Below are 27,671 nucleotides of genomic sequence, written 5' to 3' on the forward strand. Positions count from 1 at the left end.
GGCCTTTCCTAAAGTCTAGCTTGACATCTTTCTCCAAACATGGCCAAGAAGAAAGTTCCATTAGCAATATTAATACAAGCTTAGTGGATCATTTTCATTCAATTAACTTCTTTCCGTTAAATAGACGGCTTGACAAAAGCAGTGACAAAAGACCTGGACGGACAGCTGATGACTCCAACTGCACATTAGCGTGCTAGGGGTCGCGGGCACTAAACGGACTGTAAATCCAGCATTCAATTTGGAAAATGCACTTCTTCTGCTCTCACTCCTTTAATGAGCGATTTTAGCTGACTAGATGTGTTTGCTGCAGCAATTTCATGGCAAGTCAAGCACCCTTTTTCTTTTCTTTTTTCTACCCCACCGTTACATTCTCAGCGGTGGTGACTTCCCGCCAGCGTTCCAGCCACAGTCACTCATAACTCCTCTTTCTGCATGGTTAAAAATGAAGATATTCTTAATTAATTTATATGCAACTTGCATTACATTAATGACCTTATCCCCCACCTTTGTTAATCAATTTCTGAAAAGATTAAAGAGATACAATCTGTAAGAGATCGTTTAGTGAAAAATGAAAATATTTAAAAATTTTATTTATGGGGCGCCTGGGTGGCTCAGTCGTTAAGCGTCTGACTTCGGCTCAGGTCACGGTCCCAGGGTCCTGGGATTGAGCTCCGCGTTGGGCTCCCTACTCCGCGGGAGGCCTGCTTCTCCCTCTCCCGCTCCCCCTGCTTGTGTTCCCTCTCTCGCTGTGTCTCTGTCAAAAAAATTTTAAAAAATAAAATCTTTAAAAAAAATTTTATTTATAATTCGTTACTCATACTTAGAGTAACTTAAAAAAGATGCACCTAATAATGTAAAAACAAGGGTTTCAAAGAAGGCAAAAGTAAAATGAAAATGACTTTTCATTTAAAAAAGTTTTGCAAATTAAAAATTATGCCGAAAACAAACCTGTACTTCTTATGCAAAGAGTCAAGTCAGAACACATGCGTACGTTACGTGCCCTCAGGAAGCGCACGCACACGCGCAAACCGCACGTACGGCGTACCTTAAACAACTGAACCCATCGCTTCTGCTCCGTCTGTATGCACTGCTGCATCTCAGAACTGGTCGTAACTCCAATACTCTGAAATGCGGTAATATATTCTTCTCGAACTTCTGGCTTTGTTTCTGGATAAGCCAACTTGATGATCCCTAGGCAGGCATCTCGAAGGCAGCGAGACAACATGATCAGCTCCTCCAGAGTAAAAGGCATCATTGATGATTGTCTTTGACCTACAACTGGAAAACATAATCCAATGTTCTGTCATACTTGGCTTTTTTCCCCCTCATTTCTTAACACAGTGAAAGAGTTAAGAGACTTAAAACTTTTCTATCATCTACGGAAACGGACAGGCCATGAAGCCAGCAAAAAATGGATTCCTCTAAACTCTCACCTTCTATGGGATCTCCAAAGAATTCATTGTCGTGTATGGAAATTAGTGAGTGGCTGAAGAGAGAGCTGAATAGGTAGAAGAGAGGGATGATCCGACTGGAGTCTTCCAAAGACATGGGTGAGCCCCTGGAAATCACCTGCAGCAGCGGCACCATCGACCTTGAGACGGCAGCAGAAACGAAACAAAAGATTTTAAGGTTAGTTCTAATTTGGAAATGAATTAAGACATGACACCAGACAAAAATCAGCAGGGAAAATAACGTTTCTGTTAGCAACTGAACTACTTAAAGGGAAGGTAAAGTCCTAACAATGTCAGTTCATAAACTACTGTCCTAGACAGTAGGACCGCAAGCTACCACTCTCGCCTCCTGCCCTGCTACTGTGATCACCGGACAAAAGCAGTTACTCAGAGTGCCAGTGGTCCCCAGACGGAGGGTTACGGTAAGTAACGCCACAACTTCTTGTGTTCGAACTCCCCCTCCCCCTCCCTACTTCACGTATTCAACAAAGTATCGTGCTGCTCTCACGAAACACCTACCCCACGACTAACGTTTCGGACCGTTAAAAACTGCTGAGTGTCGACCCCTGATAAATGCTTCAGGAACAGAGATCCCCCTCTGGCGTACTGGGCTTTGCTCCTGTTAGCCACGCTTCTCTACCAGCTCGTTACCGCTCCTGCTTTTCCCAGGAGTCCTGGCACAGCCTAGGGCAGCTCGAAAGGAAGGCCATCTTCAGAGAGCCCTGTCGTCCGTCGCGCGTCGAGAGCCCTGAGCTATTAAATTTACTTCTCCACCCAGAACCTGTTCCCCCTTCCCCCGCCCCCTTGGGGAAATGTGGTCCCTTGTCTTGTTGAATGCGCAGTGACAGAGGTTCACCGGCTCTTCCCAATCTATGACCCTGCAGCAGGTCCTATCAGTCCTGAGCTAGCAAACGTGGGCAAGATCGCGGTTTGATCTTCACACCGCGAGTATCTATTTCGAAAAAACCACGATCTGTATTAGATGCAACACGATCAGGAGTAAGGATCCACAAATTACCAAGTGGTTGCCCACCATGCCAAGAGTTACGTGAGAGAGCAAGGCAGACGCGAAGGCCAATGTCCTTTCACTCTCGTGGGGCTTCAGTGCGCTGGCCTGAGCCACCAGGAGCTTTAGGGCTCCACGGGGCCCACTTCAGGGGAGAGCACTGCCACCAACAGGTCCGTGAGGATAGGGGCCCCGATGGGCAGCCTGAACTCTGCTGCCACAGAGAAGAACCGTCGTCTGACCGACCTCCTGTGCGCCCTGACCCTGAACGTGCAGCCCGGCCCTGGGCACTTGCTGACGGAAGCAGTCTGTCCAAAATAAAAATGCAGGGAAGACACATAAAAAGGGACAAGGTACAACCGTCCTACCTCATGGCCAAAGCCAGGCTGACAGAAAAAGGGTCTTTATGTTGGGATAAAAGAGGCGTGGAAGCTCCCTTTGGACCGACCAGACCGGAGCGGCCAGGAGCCCTTCTGTGCCTCCTGAGTTACTCCCCACCAGGCCTAGAGCTGGGCCCTCACACCATAAACTGTGCCGACGGACAGAGGAAAACCAGTTTAATGTCATGTTTCACTGATACTAGTAGAAATGGTTGGTACCTCTCGGTTCCCTCACAGACCCACATAGACAACAGAAGACTGTGACAAGTGAATACTATTCGGGGGGGACACGGCGCAGGTCAAGTTACAGAACAGTGACACGCCAGCCCCCAGCGGTCACCCCAGCAGCTGGGCCCATACGTGTCAGTGTGTGCAGCGCTCGCACTCAGGTGCCTACCACGAGGGCAATTACTCAACATGAGCTTATCCCATGAGGTAAACAAAAGGAAGGAATCGTTTTCATTTAAATGACGGAACGCGCGATTGGCAAGGAGGGCCGGATGCGCGCCTGTGGTCTCCTCCAGCAGGGACACGACGGAAGCTTATGTTTCTTGATTCCCTGCGGGCCACACTTTCTGCCACAAACACTGACTCAAATACTGCTCCGAACACAGGTCAATCTCAAAGACTTATGAGCAAATAAAAAGTCCATAATTTATCGTAATGGAAAAGCCACGGATTGAGAGCCTGGAGAGTTGGCCGGCAAGGGAGCAGCCCTGAGACCACAGGTAACCCCCCGCCTCCAAACACAGTGTCCCCGCCCGAAGGCTCCCACGCCACAACCGCGGCCCTTCCCACGGGAGTCTCTTCTACACAGGTCGCTGCCGCATGCTCTCCTGCCGAGAACGAAGTCTAAGTCTACTGAGACCACCATAACCACTACTTACTGCCGTGTCGGTGGGACAAGAAATGGGCAATTCACAGAACAGTCTGCACAGAGCCAAAGACAAGCAGGCCCCGAGGAGCTTTGGTGGCAGGAGGTCCAACGGCAAAGACGAACCAGGAGTCCATGCGCTCCTGCCCCTCAGCTGCGCCTCAGTTGCCGCGGAGCCTGGGAGGTCAGGACCCCGGGCTTCCAGCCCAGGCCACCAGCACGTCGCAGGGTTAGCAAGGAAACCCCCATTTTCTCCCGCTCCTGTGAGGACCGCTATGCTCGCTGGAACTTACACATCCCAGTGGAACTCTTGTTAGGAAACAATTTCCAAATTAATTCAATGCCAATTTCAAAAAAATCAGGCATTTCAATTTTTAAATCATATTCCAAGAGTAAACTCCAGAAAAAACTCACATGGTAGTAATACGATCCTAATATATATCCCATCGTAAGTTTCTTGAGGAACTTTTAATTAAAGAAGTAAGCTGAAACCCAAATTCTCAAATTTTTTTTTTTTTAAGATTTTTTATTTACTTGACAGAGAGAGATCACAAGTAGGCAGAGAGGCAGGCAGAGAGAGAGGAGGAAGCAGGCTCCCTGCTGAGCAGAGAGCCCGATGTGGGACTCGATCCCAGGACCCTGGGATCATGACCTGAGCCCAAGGCAGAGGCTTAACCCACTGAGCCACCCAGGTGCCCCTCTCAAATTGATTTTTAAGACATGATGAGTTTTAAAAATTTTGTGTAACTTTACAAACTTATAAAGTAATTCTGACAGTTTACTGTAACTAATAATACCTCATTTTTCTTTCACACACCGTGACTCCATTTCCTCGCCAAGAGACGAACACCATCAACAAACAGGCAGTCAGGCAGCGCTGCGGCGGGCTCCACTGCTAAGTGGAAACACTCCGAGGCCACCGATAACCTCCTGTCTCAATGATGCCTGATCTTTTCCACGAAACAAACCTGTCATAGGCCAAGACTGGCATGGTCATAAGTGGCTGAAAACGACCAGAAAAACTAACAAAACATACACGAACCCTTCACATTTCAATTTGAGAATGAAAGGGTGTAAAAGAACGTTTCTGGACATGAAGGCATTGCAGGTCTCTTTCCAATCCCTGTTGCCTCTCCCTCTTTGCTTCCCCTTCGCAAGTGCCCGCAGCTGCCGCGGTGTCCTCACTCACTCCGGAGGCAAGGACATGAAACGAAAACCAGGCACGCCTCTCAAAGTGATGCTATTCATAAACCGACGTTCCCTTTTATTATGAGTTTGTGCAGGTCGATGACCTGAATCCCGGCTCCCACTGCACAGGACTGAACCTGAGACAAAGCACCCAGCGCAGACATCCTCTCTGACGTCCCCATCTGTCGGCGTGTGCCCACCGTTGGGACACCCCACCCTCATACCCCAGAAGTCCTTCCACTGTCTGTCAGGAAAGACTGGGAGGAAGGGATGGAGTGTAGAGAGGGCAGGGGAGGGGGGAGACAGAGAAAAAGACTGAAGGACACTCCCTTCCCAACTCTTGCCCTAAAACAGACAGATGTCTTCCTTCATTGGACAGGCAGCAGGCCACCGCCGTTTTTGGCACAGCCAGCTGCACTTTGCAAGTTTGGTCTCTGGTGACCTGAGCGTCACACTCATCTTCTCCTGTTATAGCAGAGAGGAGTTCCCTTGGACTCCTGACAGAGGACAGAGTCAGTGAGGCACTAGGCTAGGTCAGCTCACCACAAAGGATGTCTGAATATTAAATTCTATTTAGTACATATCCAATTAAAATATGTATATTAAAGATTCCAGACTTCAAGTTACATAATGATTCATATAAGAAACGTCAAATTACAGGGGAGCCTGGGGTTGCTCAGTGGGTTAAGCCTCTGCTTTCAGCTCAGGTCATGATCTCAGGGTCCTGGGATCAAGCCCTGCATCGGGCTCACTGCTCGGCGGGGAGCCGGCTCCCCCCTCCCCCCGCCTGCCTCTCTGCCTACTTGTGATATCTGTCAAATAAATAAAATCTTTTTAAAAAAAAGTCAAATTACATAAATAAAAAGTTTCAAAAACCAACTTCTACAATATTTAATATGTTTCAATGTCTGTAATGGGTTAAATTTGCTTCAACTCTGCGTTTTCACTAACAAAACATTTGAAGTCACATGGTTTAAAAAAGAGTACAGCATTAAAAACAAATTTACTGTCAGATAAAGTCATACTTTTAATGTATATAGGTAAACGTGTAAAACTGGGCATTAATTTCTTTTTATGAAACTGAGATCATCTAGAATTTTTCTTACATACAGTAAGTAGTACTTTAAAACACCATCTTAGAATATTTTCACTTAGGTTGCCACTTTCCACGCACATGAGCTCAGTCTGGAAGTCCACGCGGCACATACCCTGTGATCATCCGTGTTGTCATGGAAGAGATGAGAAACCACAGGTGTCTCAGAAACCTGGCATTAAAGGCTAAACTGTAGAGAAGCCTGGAAAGGGAACGGGGAAAAAGAAGTGAGAATAAGCAGATATTCATGCAACATATTTCTTCCAAATTCAAGCAAGCTATAAGCCGAAGATTCAGAAAATGTCTGTATTAAGCCCAGAGGCTTCTGGCATACTTCCGGCACTAGGCTGCCCGCTGGGGTACACGGAAAACGTTCCCGCACCGCGAGCACGAGCAGGCAGCAGGCCGTACGCGCAGTTCCGGAGTTCCTGCTTCTCCCTCTGACCTCTCCCCTCTCATGCTCTCTCTCAAATAAATAAAATCTTAAAAAAAAAATAAAAATAGAAATGAACAGACTTGAGAATTGAACTCTCCCTTGTACTGCAATGTCACGGAAACAGGGAAAGCAGCATTCATCACGTGGAGGCTCTCCGCGCCAGTCCCGAGTGCTAGGGTTAAAAAGTAGCATGAGAAGGCCAGCACAGGCTACACGTGCGCTTTTCCCAAGCTCACTTGTGCCTCCTGTGAACCGGCTGTCACTCACAAACGTCTAGAAAATTCTCAGAAGTTGTAGAACTCACTTACTGCTAAGTCTGACCGAATCAAGACCACTTACTAATTTGATGTGTCTAACAATAATGATTATCAATTAGTTTAGAATCTTATATATGACTTCAAAATAGATTTAATAATAAAATCGTGATGTACTGAAATGTTTAAAAGCTCACAGATCTTATTTAGTCTCTAGTATAGAAAACTCTAACATGAATCAAAAGCAAATTAAATGTATTGATTGGACTGAAAATATCACTGATGAAAAAAGCAAGCATGAAATCATAGACAAAAAGTAAATTTCTCTCTGTAGGTATCCACCTTCAATACTTTCAAAAGAAACTACAAAAACTATAAAAACAAAACAAAACAGGAGCAGTATAATTGCAATATAAAACAAGACACAGATCTGTTTCCCCCCCCACTGAAGTCGCGGGCATACTCAGGCTACCTCGGGCTGTCACGGACATGAACCGTGAGCCAGGGCTGAAGAAAGTCCGTCAGCGCACGCACTCGGCCGCGCTCAGAACACAGGACAACAGCCGTGCGCTTCCAGACAAACAACTGTCTAAACCACGATTCATAACATAAACCAATGAAGCCGGCTCAGTCTACTGGATTTTGGTAGAGAAACGCAGCACGTGTTGCAATAGAACTGATCTGTGAGGCACTGCGAGTGGACGTATTTTCAAGAAAACCACAGGAAGCTTATTAACAGCAACCTCTGTGATGCCTGAAACGCTACTTTTTAAAATGCCATTTCACAGGTTCCAGAAGCGCAGGCGACAGAGGAGCCGAGGACCAGGAACAAGTCCGAGCGGCTGCTGGGCTGTGAGCCCCACCCAACACAGCACTCGCAGGAAGTGCCTGCCATAAAACGGAAATGTCATGGAAAGTTGCAATTACAGGCGACATCTCAGTGTGTAACTCAGGGAGGCCTCTGACCGGATAACCTCAGTGTGAGTCTCATAGACAACTGAGCCAAGAAAGAGAATTCAAGGAGGAAAGCAGCATTTTGGACAGAGTCTAGCAGAGGCAAAGGGGCCCAGCCTGGAACACAGGGGAGGCAGAGAGCCAGCGCGAGCGTGGCTGGGGCAGAGGTGACCGAACACTTGATCGGTGGGGGACAGAGCCTGGCAGTGCCTGCGGAATGTGAGTCCTCCTGAGAGCTAAGGGGACGCACTCGCAGGTATGTGAGGGGAACAGCAGCCAGGTCACGTTTCTGACCATTCAGCCCGGCAAAGCAGAGCGCGAGAACGTACACGCACGAGTCACGGCGACTGACTGCACCATCACCACGGAAGGAGCGACTCCAAGCCCGCGCCCCACAGCCAGTGCGTCCAGCAGACTTTCCGTGGTGCTGGGAGTGGTCTGCGCTGTGCTAGCTAACAGGGCGGCACTGGCCAGCCACACGTGGCCACCACACACTTGAAAGGTACAGAGCTACGTGACCAAGGAACTGGGTTCCCGCTTTCACCGTAAGTCATTTCAGGTGAAGAAGCCACGTTTTGCTAGTGGCTCCCCATTGTAACCCAGGTTTTGGGGGAATGTGCCAGACTCCATCTCACGGAGTGCGTAGGGGTCTCGGTACAGCCCGTTAAACTGCTAACAGGGGCTGGAGCTCCAGAAAGTGGCCGGAGCCATGTCTATCACCCAGAAAACTGACCGAGTAGGAAAAAAACGAAGAAACTAAAGGGAACGGAAGTCAGAGAAGTTGAGGAAACGATGAAACACAAAGAAGAGCCTTGAAGAAACAGAAGAGAAGCCCAACAGCAGAGGGAAAGTCGTGAGAACAGCGTCTGCAAAGGTAGCAGGGGAGGGAGGTTTGAGAAGAGGCCAGAAGGCCACGGAGGGCCGGGCTTGCGGGGGTGGGGGGCTCTGTGGGGTGCCACACTCCCTCATCCCTCAGGCAGGGCAGGGTGAAGCGTGGCCAAAGGGAGGGCACACAGAAGGGCACAGTCCTCAGCTCTGCGTGGAGCACTTCCCAGCAGCACAAAGCCGTCCGATGGCACACTAACCCACCACCTGCCGCTCAGAGTCCAAGTGAGCGGTAGTCTACGCTCAGCACTGCACACGGGCCGCCCTCACGCGTCCACGTAAGTGCCCGTCTCTCTGGGTTTAGTTCTCTGGACACTGGGACACTGCCTTCTTGTTTTCCCTCTCACAATACAACCACAGTATTCACAGTAAAGATAGTGAATATATTTTCTTAAGGAAAAAATAAATTTTATATCTGAATTTTTATTCAGAGTCCCACATCCAATGGCAAGATTTATGAATTTTCTCCCATAAAAGGAGCTGGCAATTAATTTATTACTTTTTTGAAATTTAATTCCCATAATCTGAAACTCAAAACCTATCAAAGAACACACTGAAGGGCAGCTGGGTGGCTCAGTCAGTTGAGCGTCTGCTTCAGCTCAGGTCATGATCCTGGGGTCCTAGGACCGAGCCCCACATCAAGCTCTCTGCTCCGCGGGGAGTCAACTTCTCCCTCTGTCCCTACCTTCACTCATGTGCGCGCGCGCACTCTCTCTCTCTAATAAATAAATAAAAATCGTTTAAAAAAAGTACAGTGAGAAGTCCACATTCTCCTCCACTCTCGACTCCCCCAGCACAGACATGTAAATAATCAGCTCTATGACTTTCCTATGTATGTGTCCAATGTATTTTATGCAAATACAAACATACATTCCCACTTTTCTCACCACTCTGACACAACAGGAGCTTATTAGCCACTTCGTACTGTAGTTTCCTTTTTTCAATTAAACCTTGGACATCTTCCCACGCCAGTGTAAAAAGGGTCTCCCTGTTCCCTTATACATCCTGCCAATGAGTGTTAGACAGGAATTCAAACTGCGGGGCGCCTGGGGGGCTCGGTGCGTCAAGCGTCTGACTCTAGATTTTGGCTCAGGTCATGGTCCGAGGGTCCTGCGACTGAGCCCCCAGTCAAGTGGGGCCCTGCACTGGGGGTAAAGCCCGTGTAAGATTCTCTCCCTCTGCCCCTCCCACCACTAAAGCCAATGCATCAATCTGAAGATGCCGCAGCAGCAGCAGCCGCAGAAGCAGAAGAGAAAGAAGAAATGAAAACTGCAAATCCCAACCACGAAAGAGGGACTTGCATGGGCTCAGAGGCGCTGACAGGGCATCATCGGCCCTGCAATTTATTAATCATCTTTTAAATACCTTAAAAAAAACACCAAAAAACTTGAAAGCAGTGAAAATCGAGCATAGTTAAGTAAGTCCACTTGCTTTCATGAGCTATGGGAAACATTCAGGTACTTAAAAGCTGACGTATTTAAGCCATAAATGAAATTCCTGGAGTAGTTTCTTAGAGGAAACAGGTGCAGCAGTTGTAAAACCAAGGCTCCATATAAAGCTCCTTTACCCACTAAACCTGCTTCGGAAACAGCGCACCAGTGACCCAGACCAGGCAGTGACGCATTTAACTGCAGTGGTTACTGCCTGTACCGGCAGACTTTGCGCTGCCATCAAAGCCCAGGGCCTGGACGAGCTGCTCTGCTCCCGAGATCTGACATCCTGTCCTGCTGCAATCGGCCCCCAGAGAGCCAGTTCCCCGCGGAGGGAGCACGTCCCCTGCCGCCCCACTGCCTCCAGCGGCTGCAGACACCAGGGTGCTGGGACAGCGCGGGCCGGTGGGCTGTGTGCGGTGTCTGAGGCGGGCTCGGCCGGTGGTGTGCCCTTGGCGTGTGGCCCATCCAGGTAGGCTGCTTTCCGAACCAAGACACCAGCTCTTTCCACGCCACAGGAAGGCACGTCATAGAAACAGAAGAGAACTCTTCGGATGACCTCAACGGTCGGACACAGCGCCGGCCCCAGTGTGGGGAGACCGAGGCCTCCAGCAGGTCATCTGCGGACCAGCCCTCCCTGTGCTCCCCCTCGAACCCCACGACCCCTGCAGCATGCGCTGTGAGGTATTTGCCCCATTCTCCGGACACCACGGAGCTAGCACTCACTCCAATGAGAGAAAAACCGGTCAACGCTGCAGTCCCACTTACTTACGTCAGCACCCCGGCCACATCCTGACCGGGGCCCGTCTCTGCACAGGCCCGCCGCACAGCTGCCCGGGGCGGCCCGACACCGGGCGCGCCGCAAACCGGGGACACGCGGGCTCCGGAAGGCAGGCTGGGTCCGGCGCTCGGAGAGGGGCCAGGCCTCAACCGCAGCCCGCTCTCCGGCCCGCTAGGAAAATGCGCTCGTTTCATTTACTACATGACAGGCCAGGGAAGCGGAGCTGAACAGGACCCGCTGGTTTAGAAAAGAAAGACCAGCGGCCGTTCTCCACGCACGGCTGTACCGCGGGAACCTCCTCCGTCGCGCCCCGTGGGGAAGCAGCAGCCCAGGCCGCTGCGGGGGCACACGCCGCGGCTCACGCGGCCCCAAGCCACTTGCCTGACTCTGGGCACTGCCATCCGGTGCTGCACCATGAGCGTGTGGCCGATGGACGCCATCAGAGTGAAGGCCTCCTCGCTGGCGGAGTCCCTCCACACTAGGGCCAACAGGGTGCTGGTCTGCTGCTTCGTGTCCAGCTTCTTGAGACACTCCTCGGTGATGTAGGGCACCGACAGCCGGCCGTCCTCCTAAACACAGCGGGCAAGCTGCTCTGAGTTCACCACGGTTGGGCGCCAAGGACCCGCCACGCTGCTCGGGATCTGACTCCAGTCCCCCGAGAACACAAAACAGGCCTGATCTAAAAGTGGCCCACGTCACAACAGGTACATCCACTGAAGTACCATGAAACTTTCTAGAGTTCCACCCACAGTCGTCGTCTGTATTAGGCTCCAATCTCACCCAGGGTAACAACACAGGAACTGCACATACTCAGTTTTTGCCTCCTGATGGGACAACATTTCAGTACTGACATTTCAGGGACGATTAATTTCATATTTTAGATACCACTGTACTGAGCACGCGTGTGGGAGTATGTTACCATCGAGCAGAATTTCCATCGTGAGCTATCCGGGAGACCCCAGTTTAAGCAAAAATAGTCAGAATATTAAGTATTTTTTTAAAAATCAAATAAGATACATTTTATATCTTACTTTCTCTAAGGATGTGTTTCGCTGAGTAAAACCTGAACTAAGCTGCTGTGTATTTATCCATAGGGGGACTTCACCAAAGACACACGCTTTTCTCACGTGTGTGTGCACATCCTCAAGTGTGCGTGAGTATGAAAATACGCGCACAACACCGGGTGCTGCTGGCGGCCCTGTCTGGAAACCTGCGCGGACAGGACTTATGTCACCGACAATCACCTACCAAATAAAACACTGCTTTAGACGAAAGGAATAAATTCTACCTGCCAAACCTGAATCCGTAAGTAACATGCACGGGTACTACTTTTGGAGTGTCATACATTAAATTATACAGAGACCTAAGTGTTTAAAAACAGTGAAATCTGACTCTGGAAAAATCTCATTCAATCAAACTAGATTCTACATAACTATCACAGGAAAGAAAAGGCAATATATAAGCAATGGACAAAAAGATCTGACCAAAAAATAAAGATTTCGAGTCAAATCTGTTGAGTACCTGGCCTACAGCTTGGTCACTGGTTCTGAACCCAAAGGTGGACAGGAAAGGAGACGTAACAAACAATGCAGGGGAATAATGAAGAGGAAAAAATGAAAAAGAGAAGCAAAGGTATCAAGTCACATACCTGTAGTAACACAGACCTTGAAACCCTTGTATATTAAGGGAGAAAAATAAAGTGGAGTAAAATTTCTCACAACTATAAGTAACAAAATTAAGCTGCACTTTTTTTTTTTTGCAGTTTGTCAAAAAAAAAAATTTTAACGGCTTTGTGGGATGCCCAGCCCATGAGATGGCTCACACATCAAAGTCTTACATTTAGAAACTTCGAAATAGAAGTTTTATGCCATATTCATCTATAGTCTTACGGGCTTTAAAAAATTTTTAAATTTAAATTGAATTTAGCTAACATACAGGGTGTTGTTTCAGGGGTACAGGTCTGTGACTCCTCAGTCACACAGAACACCAGCGCTCATTCCATCCCACACCCTCCTTCAAGCCCCTCCCCCAGTCACCCCAGCCCCCCGCCCCCCCCCCCCCAGCAACCCTCAGTTTCGTTTCCTAGAGTTAAGAGTCTCTTATGTCATGTGACTTCACTCATATGTGGAATTTAAGAAACAGAACAGGTGAACATAGGGGAAGGGAAAGAAAAAATAAGATAAACAGGGACAAGGCGACCTTTCCGTATGTTAGAGAAGTGTAACCACAAGCAAGCAAGCCTGAGTGTTCCCTCTGTTCCCTGTGTCTCCTATTCTGCTCCTATCCGTGTCCACAGGGAGAGGAGGGGCTCCCTAACATCTCCCCAGCAGGTGCCGTCCAAAGCCTCATCTCCACGTGGATACCACCATACTGTGCATAACCATTTTAATGTCACAGCTTCTCTAGAAAGTTATTCAGTATTTTCTAAAGACAAAAAACTTTTATCTACATTCCACCTACAGAATCCCACTTTTTTTTTTTTTAACAATACAAAAGTCACATTTTGGGTGCAGTTCTGAATTCTGAAAGATGCAAGACTTCCAGCTTCCACCAAAAAACACTCAGTTTTGCCCTTTTGTAATTAGCCCTCCCTCTAGTTGTAAGGGGCAAGGCCTCATCTGTTTTTCCTTACCGTTACTTTCCATCTCTGCTAATAAAGCTATTTGCATTGGAGGGCGTAGTACTAACACATCCTTTCACTCTGCAAGATCCTGAAGATGTACTTCCCCTGGAAAACCTGAGCCCTCTAGACTGTAGTCTTCCTGGGACTGGACTTCGTATTCATCAATGGGAAATTTCCTAACAAAAAATTTTTTAAACCCATGATATCCAAACCTCAAGATATTTCAATTGTGTAATTAAGAGAAAAAGCAGCAGATAATATCACGGAAATTATGTGTGTATAATGCAAAGCTTTTATCCCTTGAAAATAGCAAACCATGCTAGGTGAGAAATGGGACAACGGGTACAGAGATTATGCATGACAATAAACTCAAAATCGTTTTCAAATACATCATAACACCTGTCATCTACAAAACAGCTGAAAAGTAACAGGAGACATTGCTTGGTGTCCGCAAGATAGGGTAAGGAAGAACTTAGCTTTTTCTCCCTTTGAGGCTGGGAGAAGGGGAGGGTGTGTGCAGCTGCTGGCCGGGGGGTTTCCGCGCAGACAACGCTCTACCCGCACAGCGGCGGCCGCAGGGAGGCAAGCACGCTGAGAGATCACTCAGCTGGACAGCACTTTCAAAGGGCGAATTTCATGGTAAAGTGTATCGCCATAAAGTGCTCTAAAAAAATTCTTAAAAATAGAACATGCTTGTTACACAGTAAATGCCCTTCTTGAGAACTAGGAACTTGTTATTAGCCTTTTAACTGGACAATTTCACTTCTAGGAAAACTTCCTAAGCAGCAGTTAAGTTAATATACAGCGTGGCCTGCTGTGCATGAAAACTCACATAACCACGTAACGCACACACACTTGGCGGGAGAAGGTGTGGAAGAGAGTCCCGACCCCCAGCGGCCAGGAGGGGCAGGTGTGGGAAGAGCAGAGCGGCCACGGAGCAACCTCATCTGCGGTCCGCAGGCTTTACAGCAGGAACGCGCTATTGTGCTACTCATGTAGCTGAGACGAAGGACAGACGCGAAGCGAAAAGCGACACCAGATCAGGAGGAGTGGGGTGCGGTGTCATCCGTTCGCCGGCCCCAGGCCCTCAGGAGCTTACCGGGGCGCTTGGCTGCTTGTCTGCCTCTTCAACCTCATCTTCCGAGTCACTGGCCGAGTCCGGACAGCTCGCACTGGCAGGTGAAACTGGGAGCCGCGACAGGAAGGTCTGGAGCACCCTCAAATACACCAGCAGTCCTTCCTCCGAGAGGGTCCCTTTGTAAGACAGCCAGTCGTAGTATCTGATTAGAAGTGATCAAACAAACTGGAAAACTCGCGTATCACTTTTCTTATATTCAGAGAGACCTTCCTGACCACAGCTTCTTACCAAAATTACAGTAATTCATGCACAGATGTATGTATCAACACACCGAGAAAGATGCTGTGATTCTAGCAGACGCACGCCCTGGAGGTTTGCCATAAATGGGGATGACAACCGTGCACTCAGTCCTGTTCAACTTTAAAAATTTCTTACTCTGTGGGGCCTTTAACATGTATCTGAATCAGGACCGCTTTTTTCGAAATTTTTAAAGTAAAGTCTACCCAAGGTGGGGCTCGAACTCACGATCTCGAACCCAAGATCAAGAATCACATGCCCCGGGCGCCTGGGTGGCTCAGTGGGTTAAAGCCTCTGCCTTCGGCTCAGGTCATGATCCCAGGGTCCTGGGATCGAGCCCCACATGGGACTCTCTGCTCCACGGGGGAGCCTACTGTCTCCTTTCTCTCTGCCTGCCTCTCTGCGACTTGTGATCTCTGTCAAATAAATAAGTAAAATCTTTAAAAAAAAAAAAAAAGAATCACATGCTCCACTGACAGGAGCCAGCCAGGCACCCCTGAATTGGGACTACGTGCCTAGAAACTTTCCCCAGGGACACTGGCTAGGACACAGACCTTCAGCAAATATGTTCCCCCTGCAGAGGCCACCCGACAAGGCACACCGGCCCCTGGAGTCCCGTCTCCGGACTTCCATCTGCTAATACCACACGTGTGTGTTCAGGGAAAACACATCTTGTATCTCATACCCAAGTAATGCTCGCCAACTGTTAAGACAAAGAAGAAGAGCCACGGTGCCCCACTGCTTGTCTTGGAGCACCTGCTCTCCAGTAACAACAGTGCATTCAGGAAGGGCTCGTACGGGAAAGCAGTGTGCGCGTCCGCTAAGGCTGGAATGACGAAATGGAAAATCTGATCAGTGAAAGGTGCTGCCAGAAGCTCCTCAGTGAAGGCGCTGAAGACTTGCTGCCTGAAAAGAAAAGTGGAAGCTTGGATCAATACATACTGTTTATAAAATCACGGATTAACATGAAAAAAATATTCTTTTCAAAATCAATGGAAGCTAAGCATTCGATATCAACTAAATTGCCTTGAAATTAACTGATTTTGTGCCTTTCCTATTGAGAAAACTCTGCCATGTTTTCGTATCTTTCAACAGCTACTAGAAGATGGGAAAATAACCAGCTCATCAGAATTATAAAGTTATATTAGGGTACAGGCCAAACAGAAACAGTAAACTTTTTCTTTAAACTGAGTCACGCTAATAAAGTAAAAATCTGGCTTTGAAGTCTGTATGTAAAATAGCATCCACATAAAAGTTACCGTTAGATACAGAACCTGAGAACTTACAAAATCAGTCAATTAGCCCATTCTTACCTTGCACCTTCTGGACAGGAGTTGTAAGTAAAGTGCAATGGTTTCAGAACATTCTCTAGCAAAATGTTTGCTATAGGAACTCGAGATAAATCAGAATATTCAATACTTGATGGAAGCTTGTTGTTAATTAACAAATAGAGAGATCTATAATACCCTAAAAGAAAGGAAAAACACACACTTAAAATTTGGTACCTTAATCATAATGAGAAAAAAAATGGGTCAATTTTAAAATGCTTTTTACAAATCTGCATGGGTCCAAATTTAATTCTTCTTCAACTTTGCTTTTTCATTAAATGTTACTAATTAAACAGACAATGGCCCCTTTTTTAAAAGTTTATTAATTTTTTAAAGTAATCTCTACACTCGGTGTGGAACTTGCACTCATGACGCTGAGATCGAGTTGTACACTCTACCCACCGAGCCAGCCGGGAGTCCCTTCAACTTTTTTTTTTTTTAAGATTTTATTTATTTGACAGAGATCACAAGTAGGCAGAGAGGCAGGCAGAGAAGGGTGGAAGCAGGCTCCCCACTGAGCAGAGAGCCCGATGTGGGGCTCGATCCCAGGACCCTGAGATCATGACCTGAGCCGAAGGCAGAGGCTTTAAGGCACTGAGCCACCCAGGTGCCCCTTCCTTCAACATTTTTATTAAGAAAAAGTTAAGGGGCACCTGGGTGGCTCAGTGGGTTAAGCCGCTGCCTTCGGCTCAGGTCATGATCTCGGGGTCCTGGGATCGAGTCCCACATCGGGCTCTCTGCTCACCAGGGAGTCTGCTTCCCTCTCTCTCTCTCTCTCTGCCTGCCTCTCTATCTACTTGTGATCTCTCTCTGTCAAATAAATAAATAAAATCTTTAAAAAAAAAAAAAAAAAGAAAAAGTTAAATACATAAGCAGCCTGAAAAGGTATATAAGCTCCATCTGCCCATCACCCACTCCTCCATTCACTGGGAAGCAAATCTAAAATAAAATTATTTCAGTGTGTCATCAAAGGACTTTATTTTTCTTAAAAATGCCATTATGACAGCTAAAATAAATTAATAATAATTCCTTGCATCTAGTCAGTGTTTAAGTCTCCAACTCCTGCTTGCTATAAATTTCATTTAACTGGCTTGCTTGAATCAGGATCCCAGTAAGAGCCAGGTATCGTGGTGGAAGCATTTAACCGGCTCTGTGGTTTTCACGAGCACGTTGAGCTCCTGGACGCGGGCACACGGAAGCATCTGCCATAGCAGTAACCCTCACAGACTCTCACGCCATCCTATCTTTGGGCAACGGGGTGGGCTTGGCCGGCCCTGAGCCCTCCCACTCGCAGAGAGCACCGCCAGACGCGCCTGTCCTCATCCGCGGACCAGGAGCCAGGACCTGCCACTTGCCAGCCCCGCTCCGGCGAGTTCTTCAGCTCCTTTTAGAGGAATTGATGGCTTTGGAGACCACAGTATGGGCACCAGGGAATTCAAGCTGAAGCAACACCCTTTCTGACCTCACTAAGCGTCTAATGGGCTTGCAAGGTGTACAGTAAGCATCAACGCCGGCCTCACTGCTGACCCAAATCCTACAGTCCTTTAAATACATCCGCCCCCTTTTCACAAAGGAGCAAGAATCTCAGTGTAGTCTGTAAATATCTCACTACTGTCCAGACACACTTGGCAGCGCACATTAAATGCACCATTCACCTGCTTCACTTTGTGAAAACAGTCCTACACAAATTCATGCGGAGGCCACTTTTAGGCAACAGGCTTGAGCAAGGTCGGGCCCATCAGGCGACCGACCTCGAAATACCTATAGGCCCTAATCGACCAATGGGCTGCTTACAACGAGGCATGGTTACCAAAAAGGGTGAAAATTCCGTATGTCCCAGACGTCCTCACCTTCCTCACACACAGCCCCCACGAACGGCCTCGAGGCAGACAGCCCAGCCTCGGCTCCCTGCAGTGGACACAATACATTTCCGTCCCCTTTGTTCTGCTTCAGGTGAACCCTTCCACCACCACAAAGCCGGCTTCTACCCCAATCCCCCTGATCGCTGCCCCACAACTGGGGGCCCCCAGCTGAGCAGACAGACACCACGATGTCCCCTTGAGTCATGACCACTAAACACTGACTCCTCAGTGCTCTGTCCTCACGCCTGCTCTGTAACTCCAACCCCGACCTCATGCCTTCTCATCACCAGCGAAACCCAGCAGGGAAGCTTGCAAGCTCTTTCGCCATGAGCCTGAGAAGACGGAAGTGGGCGAGACAGACGAACGGGATCAAGAGGCACAAACTTCCAGCCACAAAATAAGTAAGTCATGGAGATTAAAACAAAAAAACAAAACAAACAAAAAAAGGACAGCATAGGGAGGACATCAAGAATTTTAAAAAATGCCACATCAAGAAAAGTTAAAAAACTATTATACCATTAACATGTCAACACCAATCTATGCACTAGACAGATCACTGGACAGCATACTAGAGTCTGAAGTCCAGCCGCACTCGTTAAGGCGCGCACATGCGACGATAACACACACTGTGATTACGAAACAGTGCCAAATGTTACAGACTCCTACTGCCGGGAGAAACCGGTGAGCGGAATTCAGAGGGACAAACTCCCAGTGACGTCACTAAGTCCCGGGGACGGAAAGCACAGCACAGGGAGCATCAGCAGCAGTAACAGAGCACGCGACAGATGGTGGCCACACTTGCCACGAGGGGCCCTGAACACTGCGCGGAGCCGTGGAATCACCCAACGGCATCACATGTCCCCACGGAAGGTGCCAGAAGCGGCAGTTTCACCGCAAGACTGTGACACACTTTCTACTTCTAGACACGCTGCAAAATAATGCATTTCTTAGTTATATTCTTTAAACTTTTAGAAAACAAGAAAAGTAAAAACTCTCACGGATTGCTCGGCCTTAATCGACGCACACAATCAGGCATCAGCCAATACAAGGGATGGTTTAGTCACCGCTACTTTTTTTAAAGATCAAAGCTCACAAATTTCAACTTACTTTCAGTTGACTCCCTAATTTTTCAACAAACTAAGGAGGTTTCTTTTTAAGATTTTATGTATTTGAGAGAGAGAGAGAGCGCGCGTGCGCGCACACACACACGTCAGCCAGAAGGGCAGAGCAGCAGACTCCCCGCTGAGGAGGGAGCCCGATGCAGGACTTGAACCCAGGACCCTGGCATCATGACCTGAGCCAAAGGCAGATGCTTAACAACTGAGACACCGAGGCACCACTTGATCTTTTTTTGAAACCGAAGCCAAAAGCTAAGGTTGAGATGTATGTGAATCTGATTTTTAGTTTCAGTACTGAGGACTGAATTAGCTAGGTTTAGCCTAGATTAGTCCATCAGCTCTGGGGAACAAAAGGACATTGATTTGTGGTTTTACCAGTAACTCTTGCCTTCCAGAACCACCTACAGCACGTCTTCTGATCAATAACGTACCTATTTTTTCATGCTAGTCCTTCTCAAGTCCAAGCCCTAAAGTGCTTGTCTTCCTAGCTGTGAGACTACTGAGAGTCAGATTTTTAAGTTTTTGTCTCACACTGCTTAATTCATCACAAAAGTGTCAGAAGCCCTCTCTGTTTCAGTCACCAACGCATCCTCGGAGGAATTTCGGATCTCGGTTATTATGCCTTAACACAACGCAGCCATGACTGGGAGAGCGTCAACGCGTCACAGAGTGATGACCCAGTCAGAAAGAGATCTCAGACCCGGCGTCTTCGTCTCCTCTGCCGGACTGAGGTGAAGACCGGGATCTCCTCCTGAGACCAGCAAAGCCACCGACCTGTCCCTCGGTCCTGTGGCACCACTGCCCCTGCCAGCTGGGGACGCGGCTACTGGCGCCGCTGCAGGGGGATCGGCTGCCGCAGGCGCACGTGAGCGAGGCCCCACAGGTTTCTGGACGCGAGCATCCATGTGCTTCACTTTCAGTCACAGGAGGTGTTAGAGAGCGGACCGCGTCCAGGGGCTTAGGGCGGAGGACGAGTGTCAGCGCTCCCCTCGGCAGTGGGCCCTGTCGCCGCCACTCCTGGTGCTTGGAGCAGGCGCGCGAGCTCTACGGAGCACCCCGCCGCCCTGGCCCAGCCCTGCCGCCACCTACCATTCTGAATCATGTAGTGCAAGATCTGTTCAATGATGGACGCCACGTAGCTAGCGTCTTGCAAAACAGGCAAGTACGTCTTCTCAGAGGAAAACACCTCAAGCATCCTCATCGGAAGTGCGACGTTCAAACTGTCATCGCTGCAGCTTTGCAGTAACCTGCAAAACGGAACGGAACGGAGGTGGTCACGCACCGGATGGCAGAGGTCGTCCTAAAGCCCCACAGGCGACTCTCCCCCACCGCGTGCCTTGACGAGGTTTACCTGCAGCCGAGGCTCATCAGCCTCTTTATCTGAAACAGACACGTGAGTCTCTCGGACCCGTCCAACTGCCGGACAAACAGAGAGCTGTGTTTGATTAAGTTCTGATACATCCATATCTGAAACACAACACACACAGTCACCTCGGTCCGCACGAAGCTCATCGTTACAGCACAGTAACACTCCAAACTTCCGTAAGTGGTGAGCAGACACTGAATCGAGACGTGATAAAACGTGAATCTTCTCGATCAGGATTTATTTTGTAGTGTTGACCACATGACCTAGATTTTCTGCGTTAACACAGCACATCAGTATAAAGCTAAGTCACTAAATGTATTACTAAAACAAAGCACACTTAAAACTCATCTAAATCTGAAATAAAACAGCTCATTTGCAAAAATCAGCAATTCGTAGTAAAAATATGTGAGAAATACAATAATTGATCACAAGGTGCACGAGGATATCTCTAGGGATCCGGCTTGGCAAACACACACTGGAGGCCGTCCGACTCCACCAGAAACAAAATGCTGGGAACCCCATGAACGAGGCTGTGTGGCGTGGAGCTCGCACTCACCAAGCGCTGTGAGTCTTCGCTCTGCTTGTAGAAAAACAGCAGCTGCCTCACCAGGAGGGTAAGGTTGGGCCCGCTGGCGACGGAGAAAGTGCCGCCCGGCTGTGAGGCGCTGGCGCAGCGATCGAAGGCGCTTCTCCGGAGGGCGTGCTGGGGGCAAGGCAAAGCACGGGCTTGTGGGAAGGTGCACAGCCGCAGCAGTTAGGCTTAGGGTTAGTGGCCCAAGTGTGTCCCGGGGGCTGCAGGGCGGAGAGGGGGGCGGAGAGGGGGGCAGAGAGGGGCGGGGCGGGGTCCCAGTCTGGGTGCACTGCCGTGCAGTTCTTGCAAAAAGGTGACATGAAACCCAGGAAACTGGGACTGGAATGAGGACCCTTCAACACTTCCATCTTTAGCCGCACCCCGTTTCTATATTGTTACTCAAAAATCACCTCAGAACTCCTCAATCTATAAATCTTTACGTCAACAGAAACTACTAAAATTAATTACTAGGGAAAACACTATTATCCACGTTGACTTTCATTACACACATGTACTAAAATACCCACAAAGTGGAGTCCACTTCCAAGGCTCAAGGCCATATCTAAAATGAGCTCTGGCGTGCCTAATTCTTCCTCAGCTTAAAAGCAAACTTACTTGCTGCCTCCGGTCTCTGTAGCCTCGTATAAATGACTGTATGATTACTGCGTTCTTCAGTCTTCGCCTTTCTTCCTGCATAACGGAGAGAGGAAGGAATAATGGGTCTTAGTGAAACGGTATTTAGCTAGCAAAGACTTGGGAAAAAAAAAAAAAACCAAACAGCTATAGAATTTACAGACCACAAAATTCACTCTTTCAAGCGTACCATTCACCGATTTTTAAAATATTCAAAATTCAAGTGTCACCACAATCTGATTCTAGAATACTTTCAGCACACACTCCAAACCCCTGTACCGATTAGCACTCAGTCCTCAACCTCTGCCCTGGCTCCCCGATCCCCGGCAACCACCAATCAAATTTCACAATCTGATTCTAGAATACTTTCAGCACACACTCCAAACCCCTGTACCGATTAGCACTCAGTCCTCAACCTCTGCCCTGGCTCCCCGATCCCTGGCAACCACCAATCAAATTTCTGTCCGTATGGGAATGCCTATTCTGGACATAATGGAATCCTATAACACGTGGCCTTCTGTGTCTGACTTTTTTCACCTGGCACCGTATTTTCAAGGTTCATACATGTTGTATCACTTATCAATACTGCACGACTTTTCACGGCCAATTAATATTTCACCATAAGGATGGCTCGCATTTCGTTTATCCATTTACCACCTGACAGACATTTGGGCTGTTTCCACTCTGGGCTATTATGAACAATGCTGTTGTGGACATTCATGTAAACGTTTTGTCCGGACACAGGTTTTCATTTCTCTTGCGTGTATGCGCAGGAGCGGAGTAACATTGGAGGAACAGCCAGACTGTTTTCCAAGTGGCTACACCATTTCACAATCCCACCAGCACACTAAGCCTTACAATGACAGCTAAGTTTGAAATAGAAAAAGAATACAGACAACCCAAACATCAATTTTAAAAGCCACTTTTCTTATCTCAAAGCAGAAAACTTCAGTTTTGGTTAAGACTCTCTTAAAAAATTTTCAGTGACCTCGCAGAAATATTTATTCTTCACATCGTTGTAACCAAAGCAGCTCCTGCTGTTTGAAAGCCTACTGTGCGCGGGCCTGAAGAGAGACACCGCACAATCATCCTCGATGACGACTCCTCCCGGTTTTACAACGCAGAAGCGGAAATCTCCACAAAGATAAAGTGACGCTGGAAGACGTACGAGAGTCAGAACTCAAAGCCAAATGACACGAAGGCCTGCACTCATCCTACCCCACGACACCATTTCCTGTCTTCCAGGAACGTCACCTGCCAGGCTTGAAATGCACACGTGCACACACACAATCCCAGGATGGCAGAACACCAATCGGGTCATGCAAGTGTACTCTCTGAGCTTCAAGTGCTCACAGCAAAGGAACCCCTGAGCCTAAACCTAGTTTGGGAACATTTTCATTACAATGATTCTAAGAGCACTTCATTAAAAACCTATATGGGCCCATGAGTTTTCAAAACATTTATTTTTATTCATTCAGTTGTTCACTGAGGAGGTAGTCTTGGTAGCATCCCAGCCTTCTGGTTGGAACAGGGACCTAAAGGCTCCATTGTAAATGTACTGGAAACAGACTGACCCCGACAAGGACTGAGGAAGGGCTGCAAACCAGCTAAACCCTGTATTAATTAAAGGTGATTTGTCCTTCTTCCTGTTGCCTGCCAAAAGAAAATGTAACAGTCTCCAAAAAGAGAGCTCTTTTGCTTTTTGTTTTGCCATATAAACTCACGGTATTCAACCAAAATAACCAGGCAAAAGACAAGAACTAAAAATCAAAAGGACAAACAACAGAAACAAACCCAGAGGTGATCCAAAACTGGAGTTCAAACATTACCTTTAATAATCTATAATTATGTTCATGGAATTAAAAGACAAGAGAACCTGGAAATAAAACAAAGACAATTCTAGAACTGAAATAAAATCTGAAGTTCAGAAATCAAAGGATATATGTAACAATTAGACACTGGTAAAGAGATAATCTGTAAATTAGAAGTTAGGTCAGAAGAAAATATCCAAACTGAAGGAGAAATAATCAAAAGGATAAATACACAGAAGAGCATAGGAGAGATATGACACAACACAAAGGTCAAATATGTACATAATTTGAGTCCAAGAAGAAGAGGAGAGGAAGAATGGAACAGAAACAATACTCAAGAGATGACAGCTGAGAATTTCCCAGGAAAGATGAAAGACATCAGCCAACACTTCTTGTTGAGCAGTCACTTTCAACTGACAGCATTTACACCACCCAGGGGAACATCTGGAGGTAATTTTGGTTATTTCAACTGGAGAGAACAACAGGAGCTCTGAACACCCTTCAGTGTACAGGGTAAGCCCCCACAGCAAAGAATAATCTGGTCACCCACCTAACTCTTTGTATTTGCTGTTCCCTTCACCAAGAATGCTCTTCCTCCAGCTTCTTTTTCATCCTTCAGTTATCAGCTCAACTCTAACCAGCTCAGAGTCTCCTTCCCTGAACACCCTTCCCAGTCACCATCACTCTGCTCCACTGCCCTCACAGCACTTGCATTCGTGCTCCAGAACCCAGCAAGAACATTATCCATCTTATTCGCTATCCATACAGCCAACAAGCAGAACAGCACCTGGAATGTATCAAGCTCTCAATATTTGCTAAAGGAACAAATGAATGATCAGAAAACAAAACAGAAATCTGGAAAAGTAGGCCATAAAATATACCATAATTGCCAATTAATTAACAAAACAAGCAATGTTAAGACACTGTCACCAGAGATGAAATGTAAAATAAAGCATGTATTAAACAAACAAAAACCAACAAATGTCACTAGCTCCATTTGTTTATCTTCTACTCAAATAATTAAGATATTTGCCTTAATAGTGAGTTTTCTTCTTTTACTTGGCAAAACATGAACATGATATACTAAGTCTTTCTAGATCTTCTGGAAACCATTATCATAAGCAAGGAAGAGAACTTGATAAAAGCCTGCTTTCCCCTCTATTCTGGAAACTGCCCACTTAGTCTGTCTTTTCCACACCGGTTCCAGAATAAATTACTTATCATAAATTCAAACAATCCAGAAATGCTTCCGAAATATACACAAAAATATGCATGTTATGTCACATACAACATACATCTACCTATACACATTATGACAGACTTATTTAAATGCTATGGAAAAATGCTTATTTAAAGAGACTATTACAAAACTGTTTTTACCTCTCTCTTTCTTCTTTCTTCCTGAGTACGATGTAAAAGAGAAGCCTTTTCCTCCTACACACAAAAAGAGAAAAGATAAAGAAGGCTTTAATTTCAAATTCTAATATACTCTCAAACAAAAATTACAGAATGTCTTCACCGAAAAAGGATCCTAAAGATCATACAAACATTCTGACATAATGAGAAGCCTGAGGCACAAGAGGTTAAATGGCCCTCCCCCTGCTAGATCACAGGCCTAATTAAAGTTAGTATTTCAGTAGTCTTCTAAAAACAAAATCTGATTTCTTTACATACACAAGAGAGTTCCAGTAAAACCGGGAATATCTGAATAATATCAGTGTATTACATCCATGCCAATACCCTGGTTGTGATTATCATAGTACAGTTTTATAAAACAGGACCCCCCCCCCCCCCGGGGTGGGGGAATCAGGCACTGTGAACACAGGATCTTTCTGTATTATTTCTAACAGCTGCACATGAGCCTACAATTATCTCAATAAAATATCTGATGAAAAAATTCAGTATTGTTACTGAATTTTGAAAAATTCTCTTTTCAGGGAGCCCGGATGGCTCAGTGGGTTAAGTGACTGCCTTCGACTCAGGTCATGATCCCAGAGTCCTGCATACAGGCTCCTTGCTTGGCAGGGAGGCTGCTTCTCCCTCTCCCTCTGCCCACTACTCTGCCTGCTTGTGTTCTCTGTCATATAAATAAATAAAATCTTTTAAAAAATAAAATAAAAGCTAAACCTAGTTATTAAAAAAATTGTTTCCATCATAAAACTAAATTTTGAACAAAATTACTTTGTACATAGAAGGAACCGAAGTAGTAATAGGAAACTTAAACATTTCAAATAAAATAAAAATACTTAAAGATAACCCTCCTTCCCCCAGAATTGTTCCAGTCTATAGTGGATGGGCATTTTATTTTATTTTTTTTTTTTTAAGATTTTATTTATTCGACACAGAGAGACACAGTGAGAGAGGAGCACAAGCAGGGGAAGTGGGAGAGGGAGAAGCAGGCTTCTTGCTGAGCAGGGAGCTTGATGCAGGGGCTCGACCCCAGGACCCTGGGATCATGACCTGAGCTGAAGGCAGACACTTAACAACTGAGCCCCCCATGTTCCCCTAGGCATTTTATTTTTATAACTGTAATCCAAAATAAAATTAAAATTCCAAGACATTATATATGAATCATTATAAAAATGAATAAATGGGGCGCCTGGGGCTCAGTGGGTTAAGCCTCTGCCTTCAGCTCAGGTCATGATCTCAGGGTCCTGGGATCGAGTCCTACATCAGGCTCTCTGCTCGACAGGGAGCCTGTTTCCTCCTCTCTCTCTCTGCCTGCCTCTCTGCCTACTTGTGATCTGTCAAATAAATAAATAAAATCTTTTTTAAAAAAATGATAAACAGATTTCGTAACAAAAACAAACACAGCATAGGAGTGCCTGAGTGGCTCAGTGGGTTAAGGCCTCTGCCTTGGGCTCAGGTCATGATCCCAGGGTCCTGGATGGAGCCCCGCATCGGGTTCCCTGCTCAGCGGGGAGCCTGCTTCCCCCTCCCTCTCTCTGCCTGCCAAATAAATAAACAAAATCTTAAAAAAAAAAAAAGCCAAACACAGTATCAAAATGGTGTCAGAAGGCAAGTAATTAAGCCAATTCAAAGTTATATACTGATATGTGAATCAACAGTGTATAGAATGAAAAGTTTCTCACTGACAAAATTTAAAGCCAAAGAGGTAAATTAAATCCGGGACACCCAGTCAATGCAGCATGTGACTCTTGATCTTGGGGTCGTGAGTGTGAGCCCCATGTTGGGCACAAAGCTTCCTTTAAAAAAGAAAGAAAAGAGACAAGAAAAAAGGGAAAAGAGAAGAGAAAGGAAATCCTCCAGATATTTTCCACCATAGAAAATTCCACTTTTTGAATTTCAAATAAAAAGACTTTATCTACTCATGACCAAATTCAGGAAAATATTTTGTTTTAAATTTTAATTAATTAAAAGGAGGAGAGCAAATGGAAAATTTAAAGTAAAAAGTGCAAAGTTTTATGATGGTCAGAATTAGAAAAAGCTTCTAGATAAAAATTTCTAGCCAGTATCCTTATTTATGAACAGAACTGGTATGTTTGTGTCTATGATTTTTCCCTTTTCTCTCCATTTGTCCAGATTTAATACATGTTCATTATTTTTTTTTAAAAAGATTTTATTTATTTATTTGACAGAGAGAGATCACAAGTAGGCAGAGAGGCAGGCAGAGAGAGAGAGGAAGGGAAGCAGGCTCCCTTCAGAGCAGAGAGCCAGACGTGGGACTCGATCCCAGGACCCTGAGATCATGACCTGAGCCGAAGGCAGCGGCTTAAACCACTGAGCCACCCAGGCACCCCATGTTCATTATTTGGTTATAGCTAAAAGGCTAAGATTCCTTGAAATAGTGTGCACTGTTACGATTATGAAAAAACACAGTTACGCCTGAAATTCAAGTGAGGGGAGGGGTAACTGGGTGCTGGGCATGAAGGAGGGCACGTGCTGTGATGAGCGCTGGCGTGAAACACAACCGATGAACACTGACCTCTACATCTGAAACCAATGATGTTCGATACGCTGGCTAAGTGAATTTAAAGGAAAAAGTCTGAAATTCAACAAACCAACATTTTACCTTAAAAACATGGCCCATGCTGGCAAAAGCCACTCTGCTGACCTCCCCACATGGATAAGCTCCTAGTCCTCGCTGGTCTACAGGCCACAAAGGCTCAAGAACCTCACTTCTCCCTGACCACACGGCTGCTTTCACCTGCTTCCCCATCTGGCACGCGCAGGTATCGACACACTTCTGGGACGACCGAACGCCTCCCTGAAGTCGGACACTGCGGTCTGT

At 46.8% G+C, this 27,671-nt stretch overlaps 1 protein-coding gene across 2 annotated transcripts in view; it reads right to left on the bottom strand.

The window, feature by feature from the left end:
• The window catches only part of UBE3C (ubiquitin protein ligase E3C), a 107,127-nt gene that overhangs the window by 58,550 nt on the left and 20,906 nt on the right, over window positions 1–27,671 (bottom strand). Inside the window, exons 2-13 of one of the 2 annotated variants that reach the window (XM_046021120.1) lie at window positions 24,800–24,853; window positions 21,591–21,665; window positions 20,961–21,107; window positions 20,390–20,454; window positions 20,128–20,285; window positions 16,044–16,197; window positions 15,416–15,636; window positions 14,455–14,609; window positions 11,114–11,301; window positions 6,108–6,194; window positions 1,434–1,591; window positions 1,046–1,278 (exon numbers count right to left, since the gene is read on the bottom strand). In XM_046021120.1, coding sequence (XP_045877076.1) covers window positions 1,046–1,278; window positions 1,434–1,591; window positions 6,108–6,194; window positions 11,114–11,301; window positions 14,455–14,609; window positions 15,416–15,636; window positions 16,044–16,197; window positions 20,128–20,285; window positions 20,390–20,454; window positions 20,961–21,107; window positions 21,591–21,665; window positions 24,800–24,853 — 1,695 coding nt within the window. Of the gene's footprint in view, window positions 1–1,045; window positions 1,279–1,433; window positions 1,592–6,107; window positions 6,195–11,113; window positions 11,302–14,454; window positions 14,610–15,415; window positions 15,637–16,043; window positions 16,198–20,127; window positions 20,286–20,389; window positions 20,506–20,960; window positions 21,108–21,590; window positions 21,666–24,799; window positions 24,854–27,671 lie in introns of both variants that reach the window. The other variant, XM_046021119.1, reaches the window with a different exon arrangement.

The sequence above is a fragment of the Meles meles genome, chromosome 10 (assembly GCF_922984935.1).
Source record: "Meles meles chromosome 10, mMelMel3.1 paternal haplotype, whole genome shotgun sequence".
Lineage (NCBI taxonomy): Eukaryota > Metazoa > Chordata > Mammalia > Carnivora > Mustelidae > Meles > Meles meles.